This window comes from Sphaerodactylus townsendi, linkage group LG08 (genome assembly GCF_021028975.2).
Source record: "Sphaerodactylus townsendi isolate TG3544 linkage group LG08, MPM_Stown_v2.3, whole genome shotgun sequence".
Lineage (NCBI taxonomy): Eukaryota > Metazoa > Chordata > Lepidosauria > Squamata > Sphaerodactylidae > Sphaerodactylus > Sphaerodactylus townsendi.
Genome location: NC_059432.1, coordinates 95,668,568 through 95,690,556, shown reverse-complemented (window position 1 = coordinate 95,690,556; position 21,989 = coordinate 95,668,568). Strand labels below are relative to the sequence as shown.

Here is a 21,989-nt window from a genome sequence, read left to right as displayed (position 1 = left end):
TCAATTTATTTCCTGTTTGCTGCATCTCCCAACCAAGTAGGCCTTATAATCTCCAGCATGGCCGTTTTTCTGGTCACAAAGGGGGCATGCTTCGGACTTCGCTAGTAGGAAACTGATAAGTCTCCAAGCCCCCAAGTGTTATTTTTAAAAGGTAAAAATAAACACCGACTCAATGTAGACCCAATATAGATTTCTTATCCTTTTTTTTTTAAAAAAAGAACTGAAATAGAATTTAAGAGTCAGAGGGTGATTTTCATTCTAGATGCTGGCACATTAAAGTTCTATATGGAACAGTGGGATATAGAGAGTGTTGAAATAATAATGGGATTTTTATGTGAAAATTAATTAAACCTGATTTTCCGCAAAGTTATCATAGTGTTACCCTTTGGATTCCACCCCCTCCTTTGCATTAAGTATAAAAATTGAAGTGCCTTTTTTAATGTCGGCTCTTCAGTTAACTAATTACAACAGTGGATCAAGATGAGACGCTCGATTCATAACAACATGTCCCTCCCGCCTCCCGCCGGTGCTTTCATTTTTTCATGTGAGCAAATGCAAGGAATTTTTTTCTTTTTTCAAAAAGTGCCCCAAGGAAAAATGGATGCGATGATTATTAAATAGGATAAAGAGTCTTGCTTCTAGCCAAAATCATTATTCCTACAGCTTAAAAAATCAGTTTGTGGCCTCAGTTCTTCTCAACAACGAAACGTCCTTTATAATCTGTTCCTGTAGTGAAGGGAAGCTATTAATTATTGTATTTTGTGGAAAGAAGGCAGCAGTTACTTTACTGGGAGACAGGATTAGGTTTCAGATTGTCATATGTCCAGTTTAAAAGAGATTTAGGGAGTTCTGCCCGCAATGGGAAAAAATGTGCCAGGTTGGATTCTACTCACTTTTCTACTAATGCAAGCAGAAGAGATATTACCCTGTTTACCTCATCAAGAGTAAACATGTGTTTAGAGCAGGGATCTTCAAACTATGGCCCTCCAGATATTCATGAACTACAATTCCCATCAGCCCCTGCCACTTGGTCATGCTGGCAGGGGCTGATGGGAATTGTAGTCTGTGAACATCTGGAGGGCCATAGTTTGAAGACTCCTGGTTTAGAGTGTTAAAACAGGATCTCAGAAACCCAGGTTGATATCCCTACACTGCCATGGAAGATCTGTGGATTAGTCAATTTCTCTCAACTGAACTTACCTCATAGGATGGATGTTGGGATAAAATGGAGAAGGGTGGGATGATGTTGCATGCTGCTTTAGATCTCCACTGGAGAGAAAAACAATGTGTAACTACTTAAATAAATAAATCAAGCCTTCAGCTCATAGGAGGAACGATGAAGAAAAAAATATGCTTGTCATTTCATGAATGTGCCAGCATTTCATGAATAAAAACCTTGGTTGTCTTATTTTATAGCTCTTTGCTGTTTGTAATCGCTGCATAGGTTTTAATGGGTTTAGTGTTTTATGTTGTTGATTTTATGCTGTTGATTGCTGTTCGGTAGAACAGTCGTATTGTGAGCCGCCTCAAGCCCTTTGGGGATGAGGCGGCCTATAAATTCAATAAATTCAATAAATAAATAAATAAATAAAATGAATGCAGTCATCACAGAGCTTTCAGGTTACTTCAGACATGATGCAATGGAGGTAATTCATGCATTCAGTCAAGAGGTTGAAAATGAAACTTTAGTAAGCGTGTGGACTCTTCGTTTTCACATTTTTCTTCTTTGAAGTCCCCAGACTTACACGAGAACACTGGTATGACCAGAGAAGAATTCATGGAGAAAATGTCCTCAGTGGTTAGGCAAGGCACCAAAGAAGAATATGGTGACCTGTTTGATAAGATAGACTTGGCTCGAAGTGGTCTTATCACTTGGGACAAACTGACCTCATTTGTGCTTCTTGAGCTGTATGAGAGAGATGAGCGGACTAAGTTATCAGTCATCCCCCAGTGGAAGGACCTCCGTCTTATCCCACCAATCCATAAAGACACGGTTGAAAACATCATGTTTTTGAAAAGCCTCAATGGCTACCTGACTGTGAGTAGGAGTGGATTGCTTGGCATCTGGGCAGAGAATTTCACACTACAGAGGACTCTTCAGATCACTACAGAAGCTGTCAAACCAAAAGACCTGTGGGTAACTTCTCTGGTTACACTACCAAATGTTAACAAGGTATGTATTGATGGAAGTAGGATAGTGCTGCTGAAATGCTCAAAGCAATGTCCACAGCTTGGCTTAGATGTTTTCCACCAATATCTTCTCCCCGCTGTAGCCCCAACTTCACCCCCATGCTGTGACCCAGGGATCCACTATTTTGGGATTCACAGCAGGCTGTGTTTGTGAGGAGGAAGGAGGTCAAAAGTTTGCTTCTCCAATTGCTGCTCCATTCATAAGAGGACCTGGCTCCTTATTTGGAACCTCATGAACTGCCTTTGTCTTCCTCCCACTTTGGGTTACTGGTACTGTGTCAACCCAAACTTGCAGCAATTCCAAAACCGTATGCTGCCCCTGGGATAATTAGTATGTTGCAAAAGGGGTTGCAGTAGGCCTTGAAAAGTCACCATGTTAGATGCCTCCATGGTTACAGTAGAAGGGAACAAATATGGCATTCGTTTCTCCTCTCTCTCCCAATAAATGGATCATTACACCATCCCAGGGAAAGGAGTAAAATTGCATTAGAATTGTCTGATCTGACTCATACTACAGCTGATAGGCATGGGGAACCCCCTAAGGCATTTGAGACTGCAAATGCCTTAGCAGACCAGGTGACCAGGAGGAGGAGCAGCGGCAGAAGGCCATTGCTTTCACATCCTGCATGTGAGCTCCCAAAGGTATCTGGTGGGCTACTGCGAGTAGCAGAGTGCTGGACTAGATGGACTCTGGTCTGATCCAGCAGGCTCTTTCTGATGTTCTTACCCAGAAATCATGGTCTTATCACCTGAGTTCTGATTGACTCAGCATAGGAAGGATGAGATACAGCAATACAATATTAAGTACAGCAATCATACTAGTAATTATGGACCTGTAAGGCAGAGTTGTTCCACCAGATTTATGACTGACGGCAGCAATGGTTTCGAACCATCTTAGCTGGCCTCCTTTTCCCTTTCCCTTTCCTTTCCTTTCCCTTCCTCCCCTCCTCTTTTTGTTTCCTTGTTTTCTTTTAATAAGGTTACATATGTGTTGTTATTTTAATTCTAGGCTGTTCCATCCTTCACTGGGTTCTTACGTTAGGGTGCCGTGGTTTATTATTATAATATTGATTTCATTGGAAATTTTATTGGAGCCTGTTTTAGCAGGGAGAGCAGTCTAGAAATTCAATAAACATATAAAGTGGGATGTCTGCCAATTTGGTACAAAACTTATCAAAAAATGTTGTGTTGATGTTATACCATGGGATTTGAGACAGAAGGGATAGTATGGGAAAATGGGCAAGTCTTTTAGAGACTTTTGGATGACTTGGGGTTGGAGGAGTTTTCCCGCTTTCCCCCTCATTAACTTCCTTTTGTTCTTTTAGGTAGCTGTTGCGTTTACAAGCAAAGAGGTTTACTTTGCCGAGCTGAATTCCAAGCAAGGATTCTCTTATCAGTACAGACTTCAAGGATTGGAAGGAACAGTGATATGCATGAACTATTGGTACAATCCTCATGATGGAAATGAAGCCATTTTGACTCTGGGCGATGTTTGTGGGCAGGCAAGTACTGTACAAAATTTGGCAATGACTGAAGATCCAATATTACCTTATCTCAAGCCAGACCATTGATTTTCTTTAATGGGCAGTGACTCTCCAGAGGCAGATCTTTTCCTAACTTCTGCTCTTTCAGATCATTTATATTAGAAATGCCTGACATAGTATCCATGGCATCTGTGAATGGTTTTCTGGTGCCCATTTACTTCTTCCCTGAAGCAAATAGCCAGTCCTGGCTTTCCTCCACTAGGAAAAACTAACGAGGCATCCAGGGGCGCATTGCCCAGGGGAACATATGGGATCCAAAGTTCCTGGGTTGTGGCCATTTAGTCATGTGGGGGGGGGGGAAACCCTGACACCCCTCCTCCTCCCCCCAGGTCCATACATTGACCTGGTACAAATAAATATTGTTTGGCCATGATGGGGGAGGGCAGCGGAAAACTCAGATTTTGCACTGGGCATTTTCCCTAGATGCCTCTGGAGACATCACCTTTGTGTTTTCAAGGAGCACTAATTTGGAAATGGCTGCTTTCATCATAGGAAATTGTTTGGCTTCTTATCTCCGAGCCCCAGCACTTTATGGCAGCCATTTTGTGATTTTGTGGCAGCCATTTTGTGGCAGTATCCGCTCCCTGGTTCCCACATTCCAAAAGTGGCTACAGGTTCACCAAGGTTGAATCTCACCTCTACATAGACATTAGGGCTGCCAGGTCTGGGATGCAAAATATTTGGAGGTTTGGGGAATGGAGCCTGAGGAGGATGGGGTTTTAGGAGGGGAGAGACTTCTATGGGTATAATGCCATAGAGTTCACCTTTCAAAGCAGGCATTTTCTCCAGGCAAACTGATCTACATTGCTTGGAGATCAGTTGAAACAGTGGGAAATTCCCAGCCACCACTTGGAGAGTGGCTACATCGATGGAGATTCGGGAAGCTGAACCTATACTCTTGTATATGAAAAGCATAAGCTCTGCCATTGAGCCAGGACCCTTTCTGTCAGAAAGCATTGCAAAAGTCGAACCAGGATATTAGTGGATCAGGAACGGTGTCTTTGCCTCACTAGGGCTGCTAAGGAAACATTCCTTTGAATGTACAAACCTTGGATAAGCTGGTCAATGAACAATTCTGCACTAAAGTTCTGCCAGTGCAGTTCATGCAAAAAAAATTAATATACTGTGACTCTACGGGCCAGATATACATGATAGAACAAAATTATTATATGGATCTTCTGGTTTTTTTTGTTTTCAAACAGCCACAGGAAATATCACCTTAGATTGGGGTCATGGCTTGGGGGACAAATTTTCAACTCTTTTCATTTGAGTAAGAAATTTGACATGGGTAGTGATTATCATTGCAATTTGGGGACTGCTGATAGGTCAGTGGTAGAGAATGTGGTTTGCATGAAGCCCTATTCCAGCCTCAAGATTTCTAGCTAAAAAGATCCCACGTCAGAGGGGTGGGGAAAAAATATCTCTGCTCGACTGCTTGGAGAAACATTGCCATTCAAAGGAGCAAAAACTGAGTCAGGAGGAATGCCCTGAATCAAATAAGGCATGCTTATGCATACTGCTGGAAATGCTTTCACACTTATAAGGGATGTGGGAGATAATAGATCAGTTCTCCTGACTTTTTATGCTAACGTAAAACCAGTCAAGTAGAGCTCCTAATTGGATTGGAGCAGCGGTAGTGGGAATAGAAACTGTTAACCTTATACCCTACCATTTTCTCAATCTAAACTCCCTCATTCTGTTAAGGTCCAAATATCACAAATAGACAGTGTTCACAGAACAGAACTTGCCCACTTTCTCTTTCCTTTTGCAATTTGCTGTGCTTCCTAAAACATAGCCAGCACGTGTGTATGTGTGTGGGGTGTGTGTGTGAGCAAGCATAGCCTTGGGAACAATTTGGGGGGCTCTGAAGAGGGTGTGGGAATTGACCGAAATTTTCGGCAAGCAGAAGTATCTCTTTCACGACACTACAGAATTGATCTAACCCAGAACTCTCTGTGGCTGCTTTTCTTGGAGATGAAAATATCTTTCATGTGTACCTCTTGATCCTCAGAAGCCCAGGTCTGGAGAAATTTTACAAGTGAAAGGAGACTTAAGATCCAACGTACTAAATCTCCACCCAAATGATTAACCCCCACAATGGGATAATACAGTAGATTGGATCCTATAAACCGTGAGCAGAAAGCTGCTTGTAGATGTGGACCTTTTCCCATTTCTTTGTTTATAGCATTAATATTTCATATATCTCAGGAGGCTACAGGAAGAATAGTTTTCCAGTGAATTGCTCTGTATATGCGTAATTTGTGTTGTTTACAGGCAGTGCACTTTTCACTTAGCACTTCATTAAAATAACACTTTGCACTTTAGTTGCTTATAATGCAGTGCCATAGGGGTATGGTGATTTTTCTAATATGTTGTTGCCGTTCAGGGAGAATAGAGGCAGAGGGTTTGTGGCTGTAAAGAAGAGGAACTGAACGTTAACTTTCCTCTTTCTTCCACTGGTGGAATTTCTGCTAATCCAAAAGGCTCCATCACTGCAAGAGGAAAGTGGAAAAGTGTAACCAATTCCCCATGTGTCCCTTCGGTTATATCCATCGGACTGCCATGTCTCTAAGAACCAGTTCATGTGTGTGTGTGTGAGAGAGAGAGAGAGAGAGAGAGAGAGAGAGAGAGAGAGAGAGAGCCCTGGAGCACATGTGTTGAAAACTGAGCATTTATAGGCTCCAACCAACTGTGGTTTCCCACTGTGGGGTTAATAGTTTGGGTGGAGATTTAGATTGGAAAAATAGTGTGTTGAGGAGATTAGCTCTCTTTCTATCAATGCCGCAGCTCTGCTCTAATTCAGATCCACCTGCAGCTGCTTCTATTACAAATGAACATATTAGGAGATTCTATTCCAGTTCGGGCGTGTGTGTGTGTGTGTGTGTGTGTGTGTGTGTGTGTGTGTGTGTGTGTGTTCTTTGCCACTTGGCTATCAGAAGTCTGGCTGGGCCAAGATTTCTTCCCTCATTAAAATAAAAGTCTATTGTACCTCACTTCTTGTATTCATATTCATGAATTCCACACAGCTGTTAATAGCATCCAAGGTTTTGCTCTCTTCGATTTCCCTTTAGATTGGGTTGTCTTCCTCTTTGTCAAATTCATACCCTTGCCAAGCCATACATATCGCCAAGCTATACCTATTTAACTGATGTCCATTGTCCCTTCCTAAATAAATCCCTGCAGCCTCATTAAGGAAAATAGCCATCACAATGACTGTGAAATTTAAATGCCTGCACGTTATGAATTTATAACAAAGTAGAGGCTTTTTGTGATAGTCTGGTTATTGCTTTCAGTAATAGGTTGCTTTGAAATGTTGAGAGTAGTAAAAATACAGCTTTAAAAATATTAATTTTCCCCCCTCCTAGGTTCAAGCAATTGTCTTCAACACTGCTCTGATCTCATTGTTCGAAAGACCTTCCAATTCCCATGAAGATGAAAATGTGACAATGACAATTAATTGGAAAGAGTTGGTCTCTGGAGACCACAGAAGTTGCTATGTATTAAGGCACAGACTTCATGACAAAGAATGGGTTAGACAAGGTACCGGACCTCTGAAACAATGCAGGGACATTGCTTTAAATCCTCCATAGTAGCATTTTCAGGCAGGAAATAAAACATTGCCTCCACGGGGTTCCACATAGCTTTTAGCCCAAAACGTTTTATTTCTAGCCTGAAAACGTTTTATTTGCATGCTGTTCCCTAGCAGTTCTTTTTGTCAAAATGTCTTGAAAACATTACCTCCATGGAGTTCTGCATAGTTTTTAGCCCAAAACATTTTATTTCTAGCCTGAAAACGTTTTATTTGCATGCTGTTCCCTAGCAGTTCTTTTTGTCAAAATGTCTTGAAAACATTACCTCCATGGAGTTCCGCATAGTTTTTAGCCCAAAACGTTTTATTTCTAGCCTGAAACATTTTATTTGCATGCTGTTCCCTAGCAATTCGTTTTGTCAAAATGTCTTGAAAATGTTTTCACTTGCTGTGCAATCTCTTTAAAATGTTTCCCACGCCTCTCCACAGTCCCTGGACTTCCTCATCAGTGCCATTTTCTGAGCTCGCGCTAGACGTTTCATGTTGTTTTTCTGTCAGTTTTTTTAAAATTGGGAGGGCGTTGTGCCTACATAGCTGCTTGATTCCTAGACAATCATAGCATGAGGCTTTAAAGCTTTGTAGCTGCAAATCTAAGAAGGAGGCCAGGAGGCTCTTGGGCTGGCCTGCCGCTGCCGAGCCTGCCTGGGAGGCTGCCTGGGCCACCCACCACCGAGCCCTGCCTCCCTGCAGGCCTGTGGGCGGGGCTCGACAGCGGGCGGTTCAGGCGAGTGGCTTGGGTGGGCACTGTGGCAGCAAGCTGGCTCCTGCGATGCCCACCTGGGCCACCTGCTGCCAAGCCCCACCCCCAGCCTCCCTTCAGGATGGCTCCTGCCTCGGCAAAATCCGGCCTGCAGGGAGGCTGGGGAGGGGCTTGATGGCAGGCAGCCCAGGTGAGTGCCGCAACAGCAGTCCAGCTCAGGAGCCAGCCTGCCGCCACAATGCCCACCCAAGCTGCCTGCCTAGGATACCCACTGTCAAGCCCCATCCCCAGACCTGCAGGGAGACTGGGAGGCGAGACTCAGTGGTGGCCACCGCTGCAGCCAACATTGCACCCAATTGAGCAACCCCCGAGCACCGCCCTCCTCTGTCCTCCCTGATGGCTCCTGTAAGTGGGGCACAAGGGGGGGGGGGCGCAGGGAGTTGGTCACATCCTGTCACAGTATCCAAAATACCTGCATACATCTTGAGAACAGACAGGTAGATCAAACTGATCTAATCTGACAGCTGCTCCTCCCAGCACCTTGTCAGAACCGGTTGAAACCAGTCAGCTGTTCTTAAGAACATAAGAACATAAGAACAAGCCAGCTGGATCAGACCAGAGTCCATCTAGTCCAGCTCTCTGCTACTCGCAGTGGCCCACCAGGTGCCTTTGGGAGTTCACATGTAGGATGTGAAAGCAATGGCCTTCTGCGGCTGTTGCTCCCGAGCACCTGGACTGTTAAGGCATTTGCAATGTCAGATCAAAGAGGATCAAGATTGGTAGCCATAAATTGACTTCTCCTCCATAAATCTGTCCAAGCCCCTTTTAAAGCTATCCAGGTTAGTGGCCATCACCACCTCCTGTGGCAGCATATTCCAAACACCAATCACACGTTGCGTGAAGAAGTGTTTCCTTTTATTAGTTCTAATTCTTCCCCCCAGCATTTTCAATGAATGCCCCTGGTTCTAGTATTGTGAGAAAGAGAGAAAAATTCTCTCTCTGTCAACATTTTCTACCCCATGCATAATTTTATAGACTTCAATCATATCCCCCCTCAGACGTCTCCTCTCCAAACTAAAGAGTCCCAAACGCTGCAGCCTTTCCTCATAAGGAAGGTGCTCCAGTCCCTCAATCATCCTCAAGGTTCTTCTCTGCACTTTTTTTTTCTATCTCTCTTCAATATCCTTTTGAGATAAAGCACCAGAACTGAACACAGTACGCGAAGTGTGGTCGCACCACGGCTTCTATATAAGGGCATGACAATCTGTGCAGTTTTATTCTCAATCCCTCTCCTGATTATCCCCCGCACAGAGTTTGCTTTTTTCCCAGCTGCCCTACATTGAGTTGACATCTCATGGAACCACAATTAAGACTTCCAAATCCCTCTCCTGGTCTGTGACTGATAGCACTGACCCCGTAGCTGTATGTGAAGTTTGGATTTTTGCCCCTATGTGCATCACTTTGCATTTTGCTACATTGAACTGTGCATTTGCCATTTCAGCCCACCTCACCCAATTTATCAAGGTCCGCTTGAGCCCTCAAGAATCCTTTGTGGTTCTCACCACCCTACATAATTTGCACATCTGCAAACTTGCCACCACGCTACCCACCCCTACTTCCAGGTCATTTATGAATAGGTTAAAGAGCACTGGTCCCACACGGATCCTTGGGGACACCACTTCACATCTCTCCATTGTGAGAATTTCCCATTTACACCCACTCTTGCTTCCTGTTTCTCAACCAGTTTTAATCCATAGGAGGACTTCCTCTTATTCCTTCATTGCTGAGTTTTCTCAATAGTCTCTGGTGAGGAACTTTGTCAAAAGCCTTTGAAATCCAGACAATGTCCACTGGTTCCCCTTATCCACATGCCTACATCCCTCAAAGAACTCTAGTAAGCCTGAAGACAGGATTTGCCTCTGCAAAAGCCATGCTGACTCTTTCTCAGCAGGTTTTGCTTTTGTACATGTTTTATAATTTTATTTTAATGACAGATTCTACCACTTACTCAGGAATACGTCGTTGGCTCTGTAATTTCCTGGTCCCCCCTAGATCCTTTCTTAAAGATTGGTGTGACATTGGCCATCTCTCCAGTCTTCAGGGATGGAGCCCTGGATTTCAAGGATAAGTTGCATATTAAAGTGAGAACATCAGTACTTCATGCTTGAGCTCTTTAAGAACTCTTGGGTGAATGCACCTGGGCCAGGGATTTGGTAGCATTTCTAGTTTATCAATGGCTGCCAGAACTTCTCTTCCTTCTTGTCTACCACTATCTTCGTATAAGGTTCCTCGATTCGGCCTCCTAAGAAGCTTGGTTCAGGTGCAGGAATTTTCCTCAATTTCCTCTTGGGTGAAGACAGATGCAAAGAATTCATTCAGCTTTTCTGCAATCTCCTGTCATCTTTAGCACACCCCTTTGCTCCTTTGTCATCTAACTGGCCTACCGCTCCCTTGCTGGCTTCCTGCTTTGATGTACTTGAAGAACTGTTTGTTGCTGATTTTGATGTTCACAGCCATGCCTCATAATCCTTTTTTTTTGCCCCTCTTTACAGCTAACTTGCTTCTCTTTGCCACCATTTGTGTTCTCTGGTATTCTTTATCAGTTGTTGGACTCTCTTTCTAAAAGACATCTTTTTCCCCTAATAATTTCAACGCCCCTTTGTTAACCATGGTGGCTTTCTTGGACTGGGCTGCCTTTCCTAACCTGTGGAACACATTCCAGTTGAGCTTTTAAGACTGTGTTTTTAAATAACCTCCAAGCATCTTGGACATTTTTTTTGACCTCTTGATTTTCTCCCTCTTTCAGCTTCCCAGCACTATCCCCTCATCTTTTGAGAAATTTCCCTTTCTGAAGGCTGGTATCGTAACTACATTAGTAGTTGTCACTTTTGTTCGCATGTAGAGATACTCTGAATCTGACAGCATTGTGGTCGCTAAGTTCTCATCTGCTCAACAACACTGACTTCTCACACCAGGTCCTGGGTCCCACATAGAATTAGATCTAGGATCACATCTCCTGGTTGGTTCTACAACCATCTGCCTGCCACAGTCATTTAGCATAATCCAGGAATGTTCTCTCCTTACTCATGACCTCGAACATGCATTTTTCCAGTTTATATGGGGATAGTTAAAATCATTTTATTACCAATGGTATACATTTTGCTTCTTTGTTGGCCTCTAAATCTCTTTTTCCATCTCAGAATCCTCCTTTGTGCTTTGGTCAGGGGACCTATAATATATTCCTAATGTTAAACTATGCTTCACCCCTGGTATTGATATCCAGTTTGTAGAGGAATCAGCTCCCCTGCATTGTCTATTTTATGTGACACTATGCTCTCTTTGGATGTAGAGGGCCACCCCACCCCAATACTCTGTCCTATCCTTCCTGTAGAGCCTGTAACCTGGGATAACAGCATCCCACTGGTTCTCCTATTCCACCATGTCTCTGTGATGCCCACTATATCAATGTCCTCCTTCAAAAACTCTGTACTCCAGCTCCCCCCATTTTAGGCCTAATGTTTACTATTAGCATAGAGACACTTGTATACTCTGTCTCTGTCCCTAACCTGGGATTTATGTGTTTTGGCTCCTCAGCCTTTGTAGACACTATCACTTATCACATTGCTATGTTCCTACTTGTATGTGGTTGATTTAAAAAACCTCCTTTCTGTCTGTATCCCCATGGGACTCTGTATTCAACCTAAGTCACCTCAGCTCCTGTCGCTTTCCCCCAGGAATCAGTTTAAAAGCTGTTCTGCCACCTTTTAATGTTGAGCCAGCAGCTCCTGTTCCTTGGTTAAGATGAAGTCTGGCCCCTTTGGTGTACAGGCCTGTCTTAACCCAAAAAAGGTTTCCCAGGTCCTGACAAATCTGAATCCCTCTGTCTTGCACCACCTTCTCATCCAATGCATTGAGACCCTGTATCTCCTTCGGGCTGCCTAGCTCGGGCTTCTGCTAGTGGAACAGGTAGTGCATTTCAGAGAATGCCACCTTTGGGGTCCTGATTTAACCTTTTCCTAGCAGCCTAAATTCTAGCTTCCAGAACTCCTCCTGCTACATTTCCCAATGTCATTGGTACTAATGTGGACCACAACTGCTGACTCCACCCCAGCACTGTCTAACAGTCTATCTAGACGAAGTGACATCCGGGCAACCTCGCACTAGGCAGGCAGCCACCATGGGTCAATATCACCTGTCACAAACCCAACTCTCTATATTCCTGATGATCGAATCACCCACTACAAGGAGCCCCCCCCACCTCCCCGAGGGTATCCCTAGTGCGAGAGGATAGCTGATCACCAGTTAAGGAAGGGATCCCATTAAGGGAGCATCTCCCACCTCAGACTGGCACCCTCTGTCACCCAGACTCTCATTCTCCATGACATCTGAAGAGATGTCACTGGGAGTGGGACCCGCTGCTAGGTCCCTGAAAGCCTTGTTTGTTGCCCCTCTGCCTCTCTCTCAGCTCTCCAGGTCTGGCACCTTCCAAGAGAACGGACATGTTCCCTTGAGTGCCAGGAGCTCATTGCAGCGTAGGGCACACCCTACCTACCTCTGGCCTAGTGGCAGATAGTCATACATGTGACACTTCCAGTGTAAAAACACTGGCAAGCCCCCATCCCCTGCTGGCTCTGCCTCATATCAGCTTTGTTTAGATATTTAGATATTAAACTTTTTAGTCAGTGCCCCTTTGAGCTATCTTTTCGTACCCTACCATCCTCAAGAAATGTCCTTATTAATTAATCTATTTATTTATTTTAAAAAAAGCAGAGTCACAAGGCCACTAGGCGCTACAAATAGCTGGTTCCAGAGACTGAACTAAAGACTGAATGACTCACCAGGAGCTCCCACCTTTTGGGGCAGTCTAGGACAAAGAGTAACCTCTGTTAACCCCTGTTAAGCCCCACCTCCAGCAGTCTCAGCTCCTAGTAGCCTTAAGGAGAAAAAGAGATAACCCCTGCAAACCCCTGTTAAAAATACACTGTTTTAAAAGATGTGGCTTGAGAAAAGCCTCCAAAATGAACACCAGAGTCACTCTGTTCTTCCTGACTCAGATGCCTTGTCCACTGCTGCTCCTCTTTCTGCTGGTTCCAGAGACTGAACTAAAGACTGAATGACTCCACCTCAGGAGCCCCACCTTGGGCAGCCCAGGACAAAGAGTAAACCTCTGTTAACCCCTGTTAAGCCCCACCTCCAGCAGTACCAGCCCTAGTAGCCTTAAGGAGAAAAAGAGATAACCCTGCAAACCCCTGTTAAAAATACACTGTTTTAAAAGATGTGGCTTTGAGAAAAGCCCTCCAAAATGAACACCAGAGTCACTCTGTTCTTCCTGGCCCAGATGCCTTGTCCACTGCTGCTCCTTTCTGCTGGTTCCAGAGACTCAATTATTTCATTATGATTGGTTACTTGTTATATAAAAGAAGTGCTTGCCTACTAGCACTAGCTCTTAGGAATTGCCTATTGCTGCAGGGCATGCTGCCTGTTTGCTTTTTGAGTTCCTGTATGCACTGTAAATATATGCACTGTTGATAAAGTTTTTTCTCTAGCGTAATCCCAGCTCTGTGTCATATCCCTGGGCGCCATTTAGGCCCAGTATGCCATTGAAGAGAGGCAGTGCCAGATTACCTATAGACTTGGCAGGCTGAAGCCTAGGGCCTCAGAATTAGGGGGCCTCTGGCCAAGAGGTATAATATTTTTGACACTGTCACAGGCCTTTCTTACACATGCCGTCGCAATGCAGTGTAGTCGCTAAACAACCCTTCAGTAATTTTCCTTGCTCTTCATTTCAGAATAATACTGTCTTAAGCCAATAATTCGATACTAGCATTGATTTCTGTATTGTTTTTCTCTGTCCAGGGCTTCAATCAGTGTGATATTTAACAATAACATCTTTTGTCCTTTATGGGAGAAATTGTGAATTGTGGAATTTTAAACACCTGTCATCATCCTCAGCTTTACTCAGTTTTGTTCAAAACACTGTTCCATCTTCTAGTCGTGAGGGTAGGGGATTTGGGTGGGACCTCACAAGTCAAATAGCCTAGGCCTTTTCTTCTGCTAAATCCAGAAGCATAGCAGGGCCAAACTGCACCCAGTGCGCATTCTAATTTTCTGTGCTCCCCCCATGTTCCCTCTCCCCCCACAGCCTCTTGTCGCTTCCCTTCCTTATTACTTTTCAGCCTCATTCCTTAAAATCTCTTTTTTTCAGGTCTTAAGCAGCTGCAAAAGGCCTGTTCTCAGTAAAAACGGCCTGATGGGAACTATACTTCCCAGGAGACCTTGTGAGCCCCATGGTCTCCTGGGAACTGCAGTTTCTCAGGCCGTTTTTACTGCAAACAGGCCTTTTGCAGCCTGAAAAAGTTCTGAAAAAGGAAAGGAACTAAAGTAAGTGTGGGAAGGGGGGTGGGAGGGTGCCGCGGGGAGGGGGCTGCCGCAGGGAATGGCGAAGAACGGGGGAGGGGTCTGGGGTGATTTTATGCACCCCCAGGCATGTGCTTGGTGCACAGCGCACCCCCTTTCCCCTTGTAGCTTCGCAACTGCCTAAATCCGACACTGAGGAGAGAGATTTCAGTGAGTTAAAATGCCATAGATTCTATCTTCCAAAGTAGCCATATTCTCCAAGTGAACTGATCTCTGTTGCCTGGAGATCGGTTGTAAGAGAAGGAGCTCTCCAGTTACCCCCTGGAGGCTGACAAATGTATCTGGAACAGAAGAAGGCATGGAAATGGCATGACTCCATTTGCACTGCCTAGGATCCAAGCTAAAGTGTTTGCTTTAATGCCCTGCTGCCCTTCATAGACTGAGCAGTTCCATTTATAGTCTCTTTCATACCCAAACTCAAGCCGTTTAACCTCCGAAATCAAAACTGCAGAAGATGGTCACAGTTGTTCTGAGATCTGAGCTCATGTCACGTCTCAAGAAGATCAGCTCTTTAATTTCAAAAACAATAAAGCGCTTGGCATGCATGGCATACCTCTGTCTATTCAGGCCTGAATAATTGATGGACTTCTTAGCCGGATGGGAGGAATAGCTCCCTTTTCAGCCACACCAGTGCTCTGGCCTGATATAAAATTCAACAGCAGAACCTTACTACTGAGGTTGCCAGGCTTAACCTCCCCCCCCCCCACCTTGTAATTGAGAACTAATGTGGTGTAATAATTAAGAGCAGCGTACTCTAATCTGGAGAACCAGGTTGATTCCCCCCCCCCACCTCCACATGAAGCCTGATAGGTGACCTTGGACCAGTCACAGAAGGGATCAAACTGTGTTCCCAAGGTTGCCAACAGCCTGGAGAAAAGTGATTCTGCCCTTTGGATAAGGATTTAATGGATGCTATTTATCAGTTGATATTTTTTACCTTCATGCCATAAAAAGCTTCAATTGCCTGTCTCCACACATTAAACCCCACTTAAAGCAGTGGCCTTTTGCACACACTTGGTCTCTTTGGGTCAAGAGTACATTACCTTTGGTTCAGATTCTCAGTTGTGCACATGTTTCCGCCTCTTCCGAACTCACCACTCTGCAGTCAGAGAAGCCCTGCTGTTTTCAAAAGTGGGCAAAGTGGAATTTTTCCCCTCTGTCTGCACAGGGAAAGCAGAGCAGAGTGGCATGCATTTTGTTTCCTTTGGCTTTTGCGCTTCTGCCCACCTTCCCCCATCCACACAGGAGCAATTCTGCCAGCATTTCCAGAGGATCCATTGGGCCCATTTTTGTTTTAAATTGAAGCAGTCTTGATATATCCCAGGAGCGACAGTTCAAAGGGACAGTCTTTTTTGTTGTTGTTCAACGAAAACAGGCAGCAAACAATCACCCAAACCTGGAAGCCTTCTCCTCCGGAGTTGGGCAAAATGGCAGCTGAGCTTGGGGGAAGCAAGGGGGCACCTCCTCACATGTGAATGAGGAAACGCAGGGAGATACCACCGTGAAACACCAGCTGTGTGGAAAACCATAAGTGCACAAGGGGCCATCCTCATATGTTTTTCTCCAGGCTGTTGGCAACACAACCACTACCCTACTCCCCATCCAACTATCTTCAGTAGCTTCAGGAATCCAGAAGTGGGGCCATTTCTGTTGTAAGGCCTTAGTGATAAAAACATCAGCAGACTCCATGACTACTGCAAATCCCTGAAAAAAAAGGGTTTCATTTCTTTTCTCAAACTAAAAGCCAAGTAATGATTAAAATTTTGATCTTGAATGTGTTGTCAAATGTCTTTTAAAAAAGCAAACCAAGTAGAAGCTGATGAACAATTAAGCCCATTTAAAGGTCATCAAATATATGTGAGGCAGCTACTGCAGAGATGGGGCTGAGAGACGGTAGAAAATGTAATCGATGCAAACATAGGTTCAAAACATTACAGTGTAGGCGGATTCCAGAAGTATCAGAATAGCTATGAGCTCAAAAACAAAGTAATAAAAGGGTTTTTTAAAAAATATATTTTAAAGGATAGGATATTAAGACAACATCCTTTAGAATTCTTATGTTCTAAACATCCTTTAGAATTCTTATCAACAGCGGTCAAGGAGAAGAGGAAAATGAGAAAAGTGATTAAGATTGCTGAATTTTTAAATGGGGTCCTTTGCCTTTGAAATCAGTTACATTTGCAGAATTAGAAGCTGAAAACGTTTATTTCAGTGTTGGCAGGTGCACCCTGGGCTGCTGGGAAGTAGGGTTATCAGGTCTCTTGCAGCCTCTGGATGCCACCCCTCAGTCCCTCCCCTCCCTTGCATGCCACCCCTCACTCCCCTCCCCCTCCCCTCCCTTGCATGCCATCCCTCCCACTCCCCTCCCTTCACTAGGGTAGGTGAGCCATGTCCAGATGCTGGGGCCCCTCCCCTTCCCTCCCTTGCATGCCACCCCTCCCTCCCCCTCCCTCTGCTCTGGAAATGGGATTGGGAGGAGGGTTAGTAGATGTAGGTTGGAAAACTCCTGGGGATTTGGGGATGGAACCTGGGAAGGACAGCGACCTCAATGGTGTATTATAATGCCAAAGAGTTCAGCCACCAAAGCATCCATTCTCTTCTGGGGAGCTGATCTCTGAAGTCTGGAAATGAGCTGTAAATCCAGGGAATCCCCAGGTCCCACCTGGAGGCTGGCATCCCTACTGACAAGAGAGGAAGCAAGGCTTTTGTCAGGCTAGCTGGCAGTCTGGATAGTAAAAAATAAAGTAAATGCTTGTATATGTGAAATGGGAGAGCTTAAAAGATGCATGACTGTTGGACCAATGGTCTCTCTAGTCCAGCCTCATGTTTCCCACAGTGGACACCCAAATGCTAGGAAGTTCACTAGGCCATGTCACCCTTTGAGGTAGAGTCACCAGCCTTTACTGTGTGTTTCCTGCAACTGCTCACAGTAGCAGTGGGAGGAAAGATTTTAAAAGGCCATCAGACTTTACCTCAGTTTTGGGGAAAAAACCCAGAAGTAAGGGTGTGCACTGATAACATTTTTGGGTCTTGAATGTGGAGACTGTACCATGATTGTTAATTTACGGGTAGGATATTTCTGGCTCAGGGTTCAAATTTTGTATTGTTGTTTTCTAGGATTCAGAATTTCAGTCATTATTGTCAGTGGGGCCCAGGGCAGCTGTTTTTAAAGAGAATGGCCCCACATTGGCTCAGAATATAGTCCTCCCTCTAATCTAAAGACCCTCCAAGTTTCAAGCAAAGTGGACCAACGGATCCAATTCTACACACTCCTGCACAAGTTGCCCCCAGTCATCCTACCTGCAGAGATGCAAGCTGCAAGGAAAAACCAGCCCTAGCTCCATAAACAAGACAGGAAAGGGGATGATACACCTGGCTCTGCTGTTAGTCCCAATGGGGGAAATTTTGGAGGTGTGAGTTGTGTTGCTGTTTTTCAACCATAACTGCAGCAGAGCTAATGCTACCTGTCCATTAAAGAGCCCTCAGAATCTCAAGTGAATTGAACCATGGAGTTTGATTCTGTGGGTCCATGAACATTGTGTGTCCAGCCATCCAATACCAGTTCTGAGAAGGTGGAGGAAAAATGGCCCTGCCTCCACAAAGGAGAGAGGGAAGGAGAAGGACCCAGCGAGTCCCTCAGTTCTGCAAGGCCTTATGCCTGGCTTGTGCCAGACGGGAGTTGTCCTCCCCAAGGTGCTGCTTGGAAAATTAAAAAAATCAAAGAAAAGATGTAAGTTGCTGCTAATGGTAAGCACCCAAACACAAAAAAAACCCTGTATGGTTTCCCACTGGTTGGCCAGCTACTTCGATCTCTTGAGTATTCAGTATTCAGAGTACCTTTCAACTGAATATGGAACTTCCATTTAACCATCACAGCAAATGCATGCTGTCCTCCTTGAATTAATTTAAGTAGCGGGTGCCTGCTGCGTCTCTGCACGATTTCCATTTATGGCCTTGTCTTCCTCCAGTCAGCCTCCATTGCAATCCCATTTGATGCAACAGAACTACCCACTTTCTGAGGAGGGTTCCAATAGTGTTGCTGTGGTCAGACTTTGCCAGTCAGGAGGATACATGCTTGCAAACAATGATTCGTTCAGAAACCCTGAGGGTTTTCTGGGTAAAAGAAAAAAACCAGCGGCCCTTCAATATTAATCCAGGAGATAAAGTTGCCTCAGGAATTTGAATAACAGTATGTTAAAGGTAAAGAGGGCAGTTCTGTCTGGCTTCTGATTCCCTTCAAACGTGCCATCAGCATTTGGAAACACATGGCTGAGCTAAACCCTGCTGACACTAGGGCTCATTCCGCACATGCAGAATAATGCACTTTCAAACTGCTTTCAGTGCTCTTTGAAGCTGTGCGGAATGGCAAAATCCACTTGCAAACAGTTGTGAAAGTGGTTTGAAAATGCATTATTTTGCATGTGCGGAAGGGGCCTAGGTTGCCAATTTCCAGGTTGTGGCTTGAGATTTACATCAGATTACATCTGATCTCCAGGCAACAGAGATCAGTTACCCTGGAGAAAATACCAGCTTGGGAAGGTCAACTCAGTGGCATTATATCCCATTGAAGTTGCTCCTCTTCCCAAACCCCACCCTCCTCAGGTATTTCCTGAGGTAATATCTCCAGAAATTTTCTAATCCAGAACTGGCAACCCAAGCTGAGAACTAGTTTATAAGAAACATTGACGGATGGCTTCTACTGAGCATGCCCCACCCTCTGGTAATTTTAATTTTTTTTACTTCATTCTTTAAATATTAGAAACGAACAAACCATTTCTGTCTCAACTCTTCTACACTCTTTCATCATTTCTTCATGCAACAGAACACTTTAATTTGTCATATATCTTCCTAATACAAAAATTACTCTAACATCATCTATTTCAGTCTGACATCCTCCAAAGAGCTTGACTTACAATATAATTTAGTCAGAAACAACTTTATGTCTTTGTTATAAACTTGGCTTCGAAACCTCATAATATTTCTTTTCATTAATGTCCCGGCAGCCCGAAGAGACCAGTCATGAAGCAAGACTCTGAGGGTTTTTTTAAAAAAAGATATTCTAATCTGTCTTTCCAGATGGTCTACAAAGCGAAACTTCCTACAGAATGGGACAAACCACTTTCCCAGACAATTATTTTTTGAATAGTAATTTAGAGCATATTATTGCATTCTTGTGGGAGAATAACAGCTAATTTTGTATTTTACCATTCCTTTATCTGGGGTTGTTTTCATAGGTTATCACATAAAACCCTTTACATGTACACAGAAAAAAAATGTAATGTATGATCACACACAGGTCTAAGAACCAGCATGTTAAATTGTGCCTGGAAACAAGCAGCCAAAGCAGATGTTTCAGTAGTAGCTTGATAAAATACTGTATTCACCTCTTGACCATAATCTGGTTACCATTGGGGGTGGTGGTGGTGGTTAATAACCATTCAGGGAAACCTAGGGTGTCCTGCAATGTGGTGACTCCACTTCCAGTTATGTAGCTGGAAGTGACATCATGGCATTGTGGGATGCATGGATAGCTTTAAAAGGGGCTTGGACAGATTTATGGAGGAGAAGTCGATTTATGGCTACCAATCTTGATCCTCTTTGATCTGAGATTGAAAATGCCTTAACAGTCCAGGTGCTCGGGAGCAACAGCCACAGAAGGCCATTGCTTTCACATCCTGCTTGTGAGCTCCCAAAGGCACCTGGTGGGCCACTGCGAGTAGCAGAGTGCTGGACTAGATGGACTCTGGTCTGATCCAGCTGGCTTGTTCTTATGTTCTTATGTTCTTATGTTCTTAACCATTAAAAACCATTAAAAACTTCTTTTAATGCTCCATTTAAGTTACCATCTTTTAGTGTTTGATGTTTTTGTTTTGTAAGCAGCCTAAGGTATGTTCCTTGGAGAGCTAGCATACATTTTTTTAAAAAAAATTAACATTCTGGCTCTCCTGATTTAGATAATGATTGAATCTGCTGTTTTAGTAGAAGATGCCTTATTTAGTAATGGCCAAACAACAGTGGATACAGTTGCCAGCAACTCCCAGCAGATTAGGGGTGGGGTCAAATGGCATCCCACAATGCCATGATGTCACTTCCAGCTACATAACTGGAAGTGGAGTCACCACATTGCAGGACACTCTAGGTTTCCCTGAAAATATTTGATGAAAACCATAAGGTTTTTTTTGGGGGGGGGGGGGATCTTGGAATGTCCCACAATGTGATCATATCACTTCCAGTTTCCTGGTTGGAATTGATGTCATCCCTCCATTTTGTGAGGCAGAGGGGAGGGGAGGTTGCCCACCAAAGTGGCCCAAAACAGGCAACCTGACCATTCTACTTCATGAGGAGCCTGATTTATTGGAATCTGCTTTCATCAGGCCTGGGTTTGGAAGTGAAGCTTTTCTTATTTATAGTTTACTATAGGAGAGAGACAATATTTCTATTGATTCCCTTAGACGTTTTAGCTGCTTTCAATGCCGTTTATTGTGGTTCCTTTCTGGATTGCTTGTATAGTTGAAGGAACTTCTTTGCAATGGTTCCATTGATTCCCCTGTGGAGATTAGGTTCTTGAAAGTGGCACTGGAAGACTATTCTTCTCAGTTTTGTCCTGGGAAGATCCTTAAGGTTTAGTTTTGTTGTCGCTCATTTATGTGAAACAATTGGGTGGGGCTGTCTGGGAATATGGGTGAGGTTTCATTGGCATACTGATGGTACTCAGTTCTACTTTGCTTTTTCTTCAGATCCAGAATTGGTATTCAGAGTGTCAATGGAGTATCCACATGGAATTTTCCTCCAAATTTTCACTGTCTTATCCCTCAGTGGCTTCTGCTTCCTCCAGCAACTGGAGGCTTAAAAAAAATCAATGATTTATTTATTTTATTTATTTATGTTTCAAATTTCTATCCCGCCCCGTCCCCGAAGGGCTCTGATAGCTATATCGCTGAAGTATTATAATACTTTAATAATCTGTTACAACTTTATTTATTCTAAGCTTTCATATAAGAAACAAGTAAGTCCCTGACCTTTTTGATGCAATGTTACAAGGATAGGCTGACCAGCTGTCCCGCTTTTGGCGGGACCGTCACGCCTTTGGACAATTTGTCCCGCGTCCCGCGGGTTCTACAAATTGTCCCGATTTTTTGGCGGCTGCTGCACTGCCTTGGGGGCGCAAGGCAGTGCGGCAGCCTCCCGTGCGCCCAGCCGCAGGAGTGCATGGCCTTCTGGGGCTTGCCGTTTGCCGCTCTGTCACAGGGTGGCAAACGGCAAGCCCCAGAAGCCCGTGCGCTTCTGCGGGCGTGCGTGCCCACGCACGGCCGCTTCCCCGTCCCCGTCCCCGTCCCGGATCTCAAAGGTGACCATCTGGTCACCTTATACAAGGAGGAATGTGCATTTCAATGCATTTCCCCTTATAATTCCACAATGTAAAGGGCTAGAGAATCATTGATCGAATAGGGAATCTGATGAAGAAACATAGCCTCCAAACAATCTTCAGACCCACCAAGAAAATTCAACAAATGTTACATTCAGCAAAGGATAAGAGGGGTCCTCTAAC

At 44.3% G+C, this 21,989-nt stretch overlaps 1 protein-coding gene across 1 annotated transcript in view; it reads left to right on the top strand.

The window, feature by feature from the left end:
• WDR49 (WD repeat domain 49) overlaps positions 1-21,989 on the top strand; it is a 139,111-nt gene that overhangs the window by 15,236 nt on the left and 101,886 nt on the right. Inside the window, exons 3-5 of the mRNA XM_048505005.1 lie at positions 1,733-2,173; positions 3,516-3,692; positions 7,100-7,274. Of these exons, the coding sequence (XP_048360962.1) occupies positions 1,733-2,173; positions 3,516-3,692; positions 7,100-7,274 (793 nt within the window). The remainder of the gene's footprint in view (positions 1-1,732; positions 2,174-3,515; positions 3,693-7,099; positions 7,275-21,989) is intronic.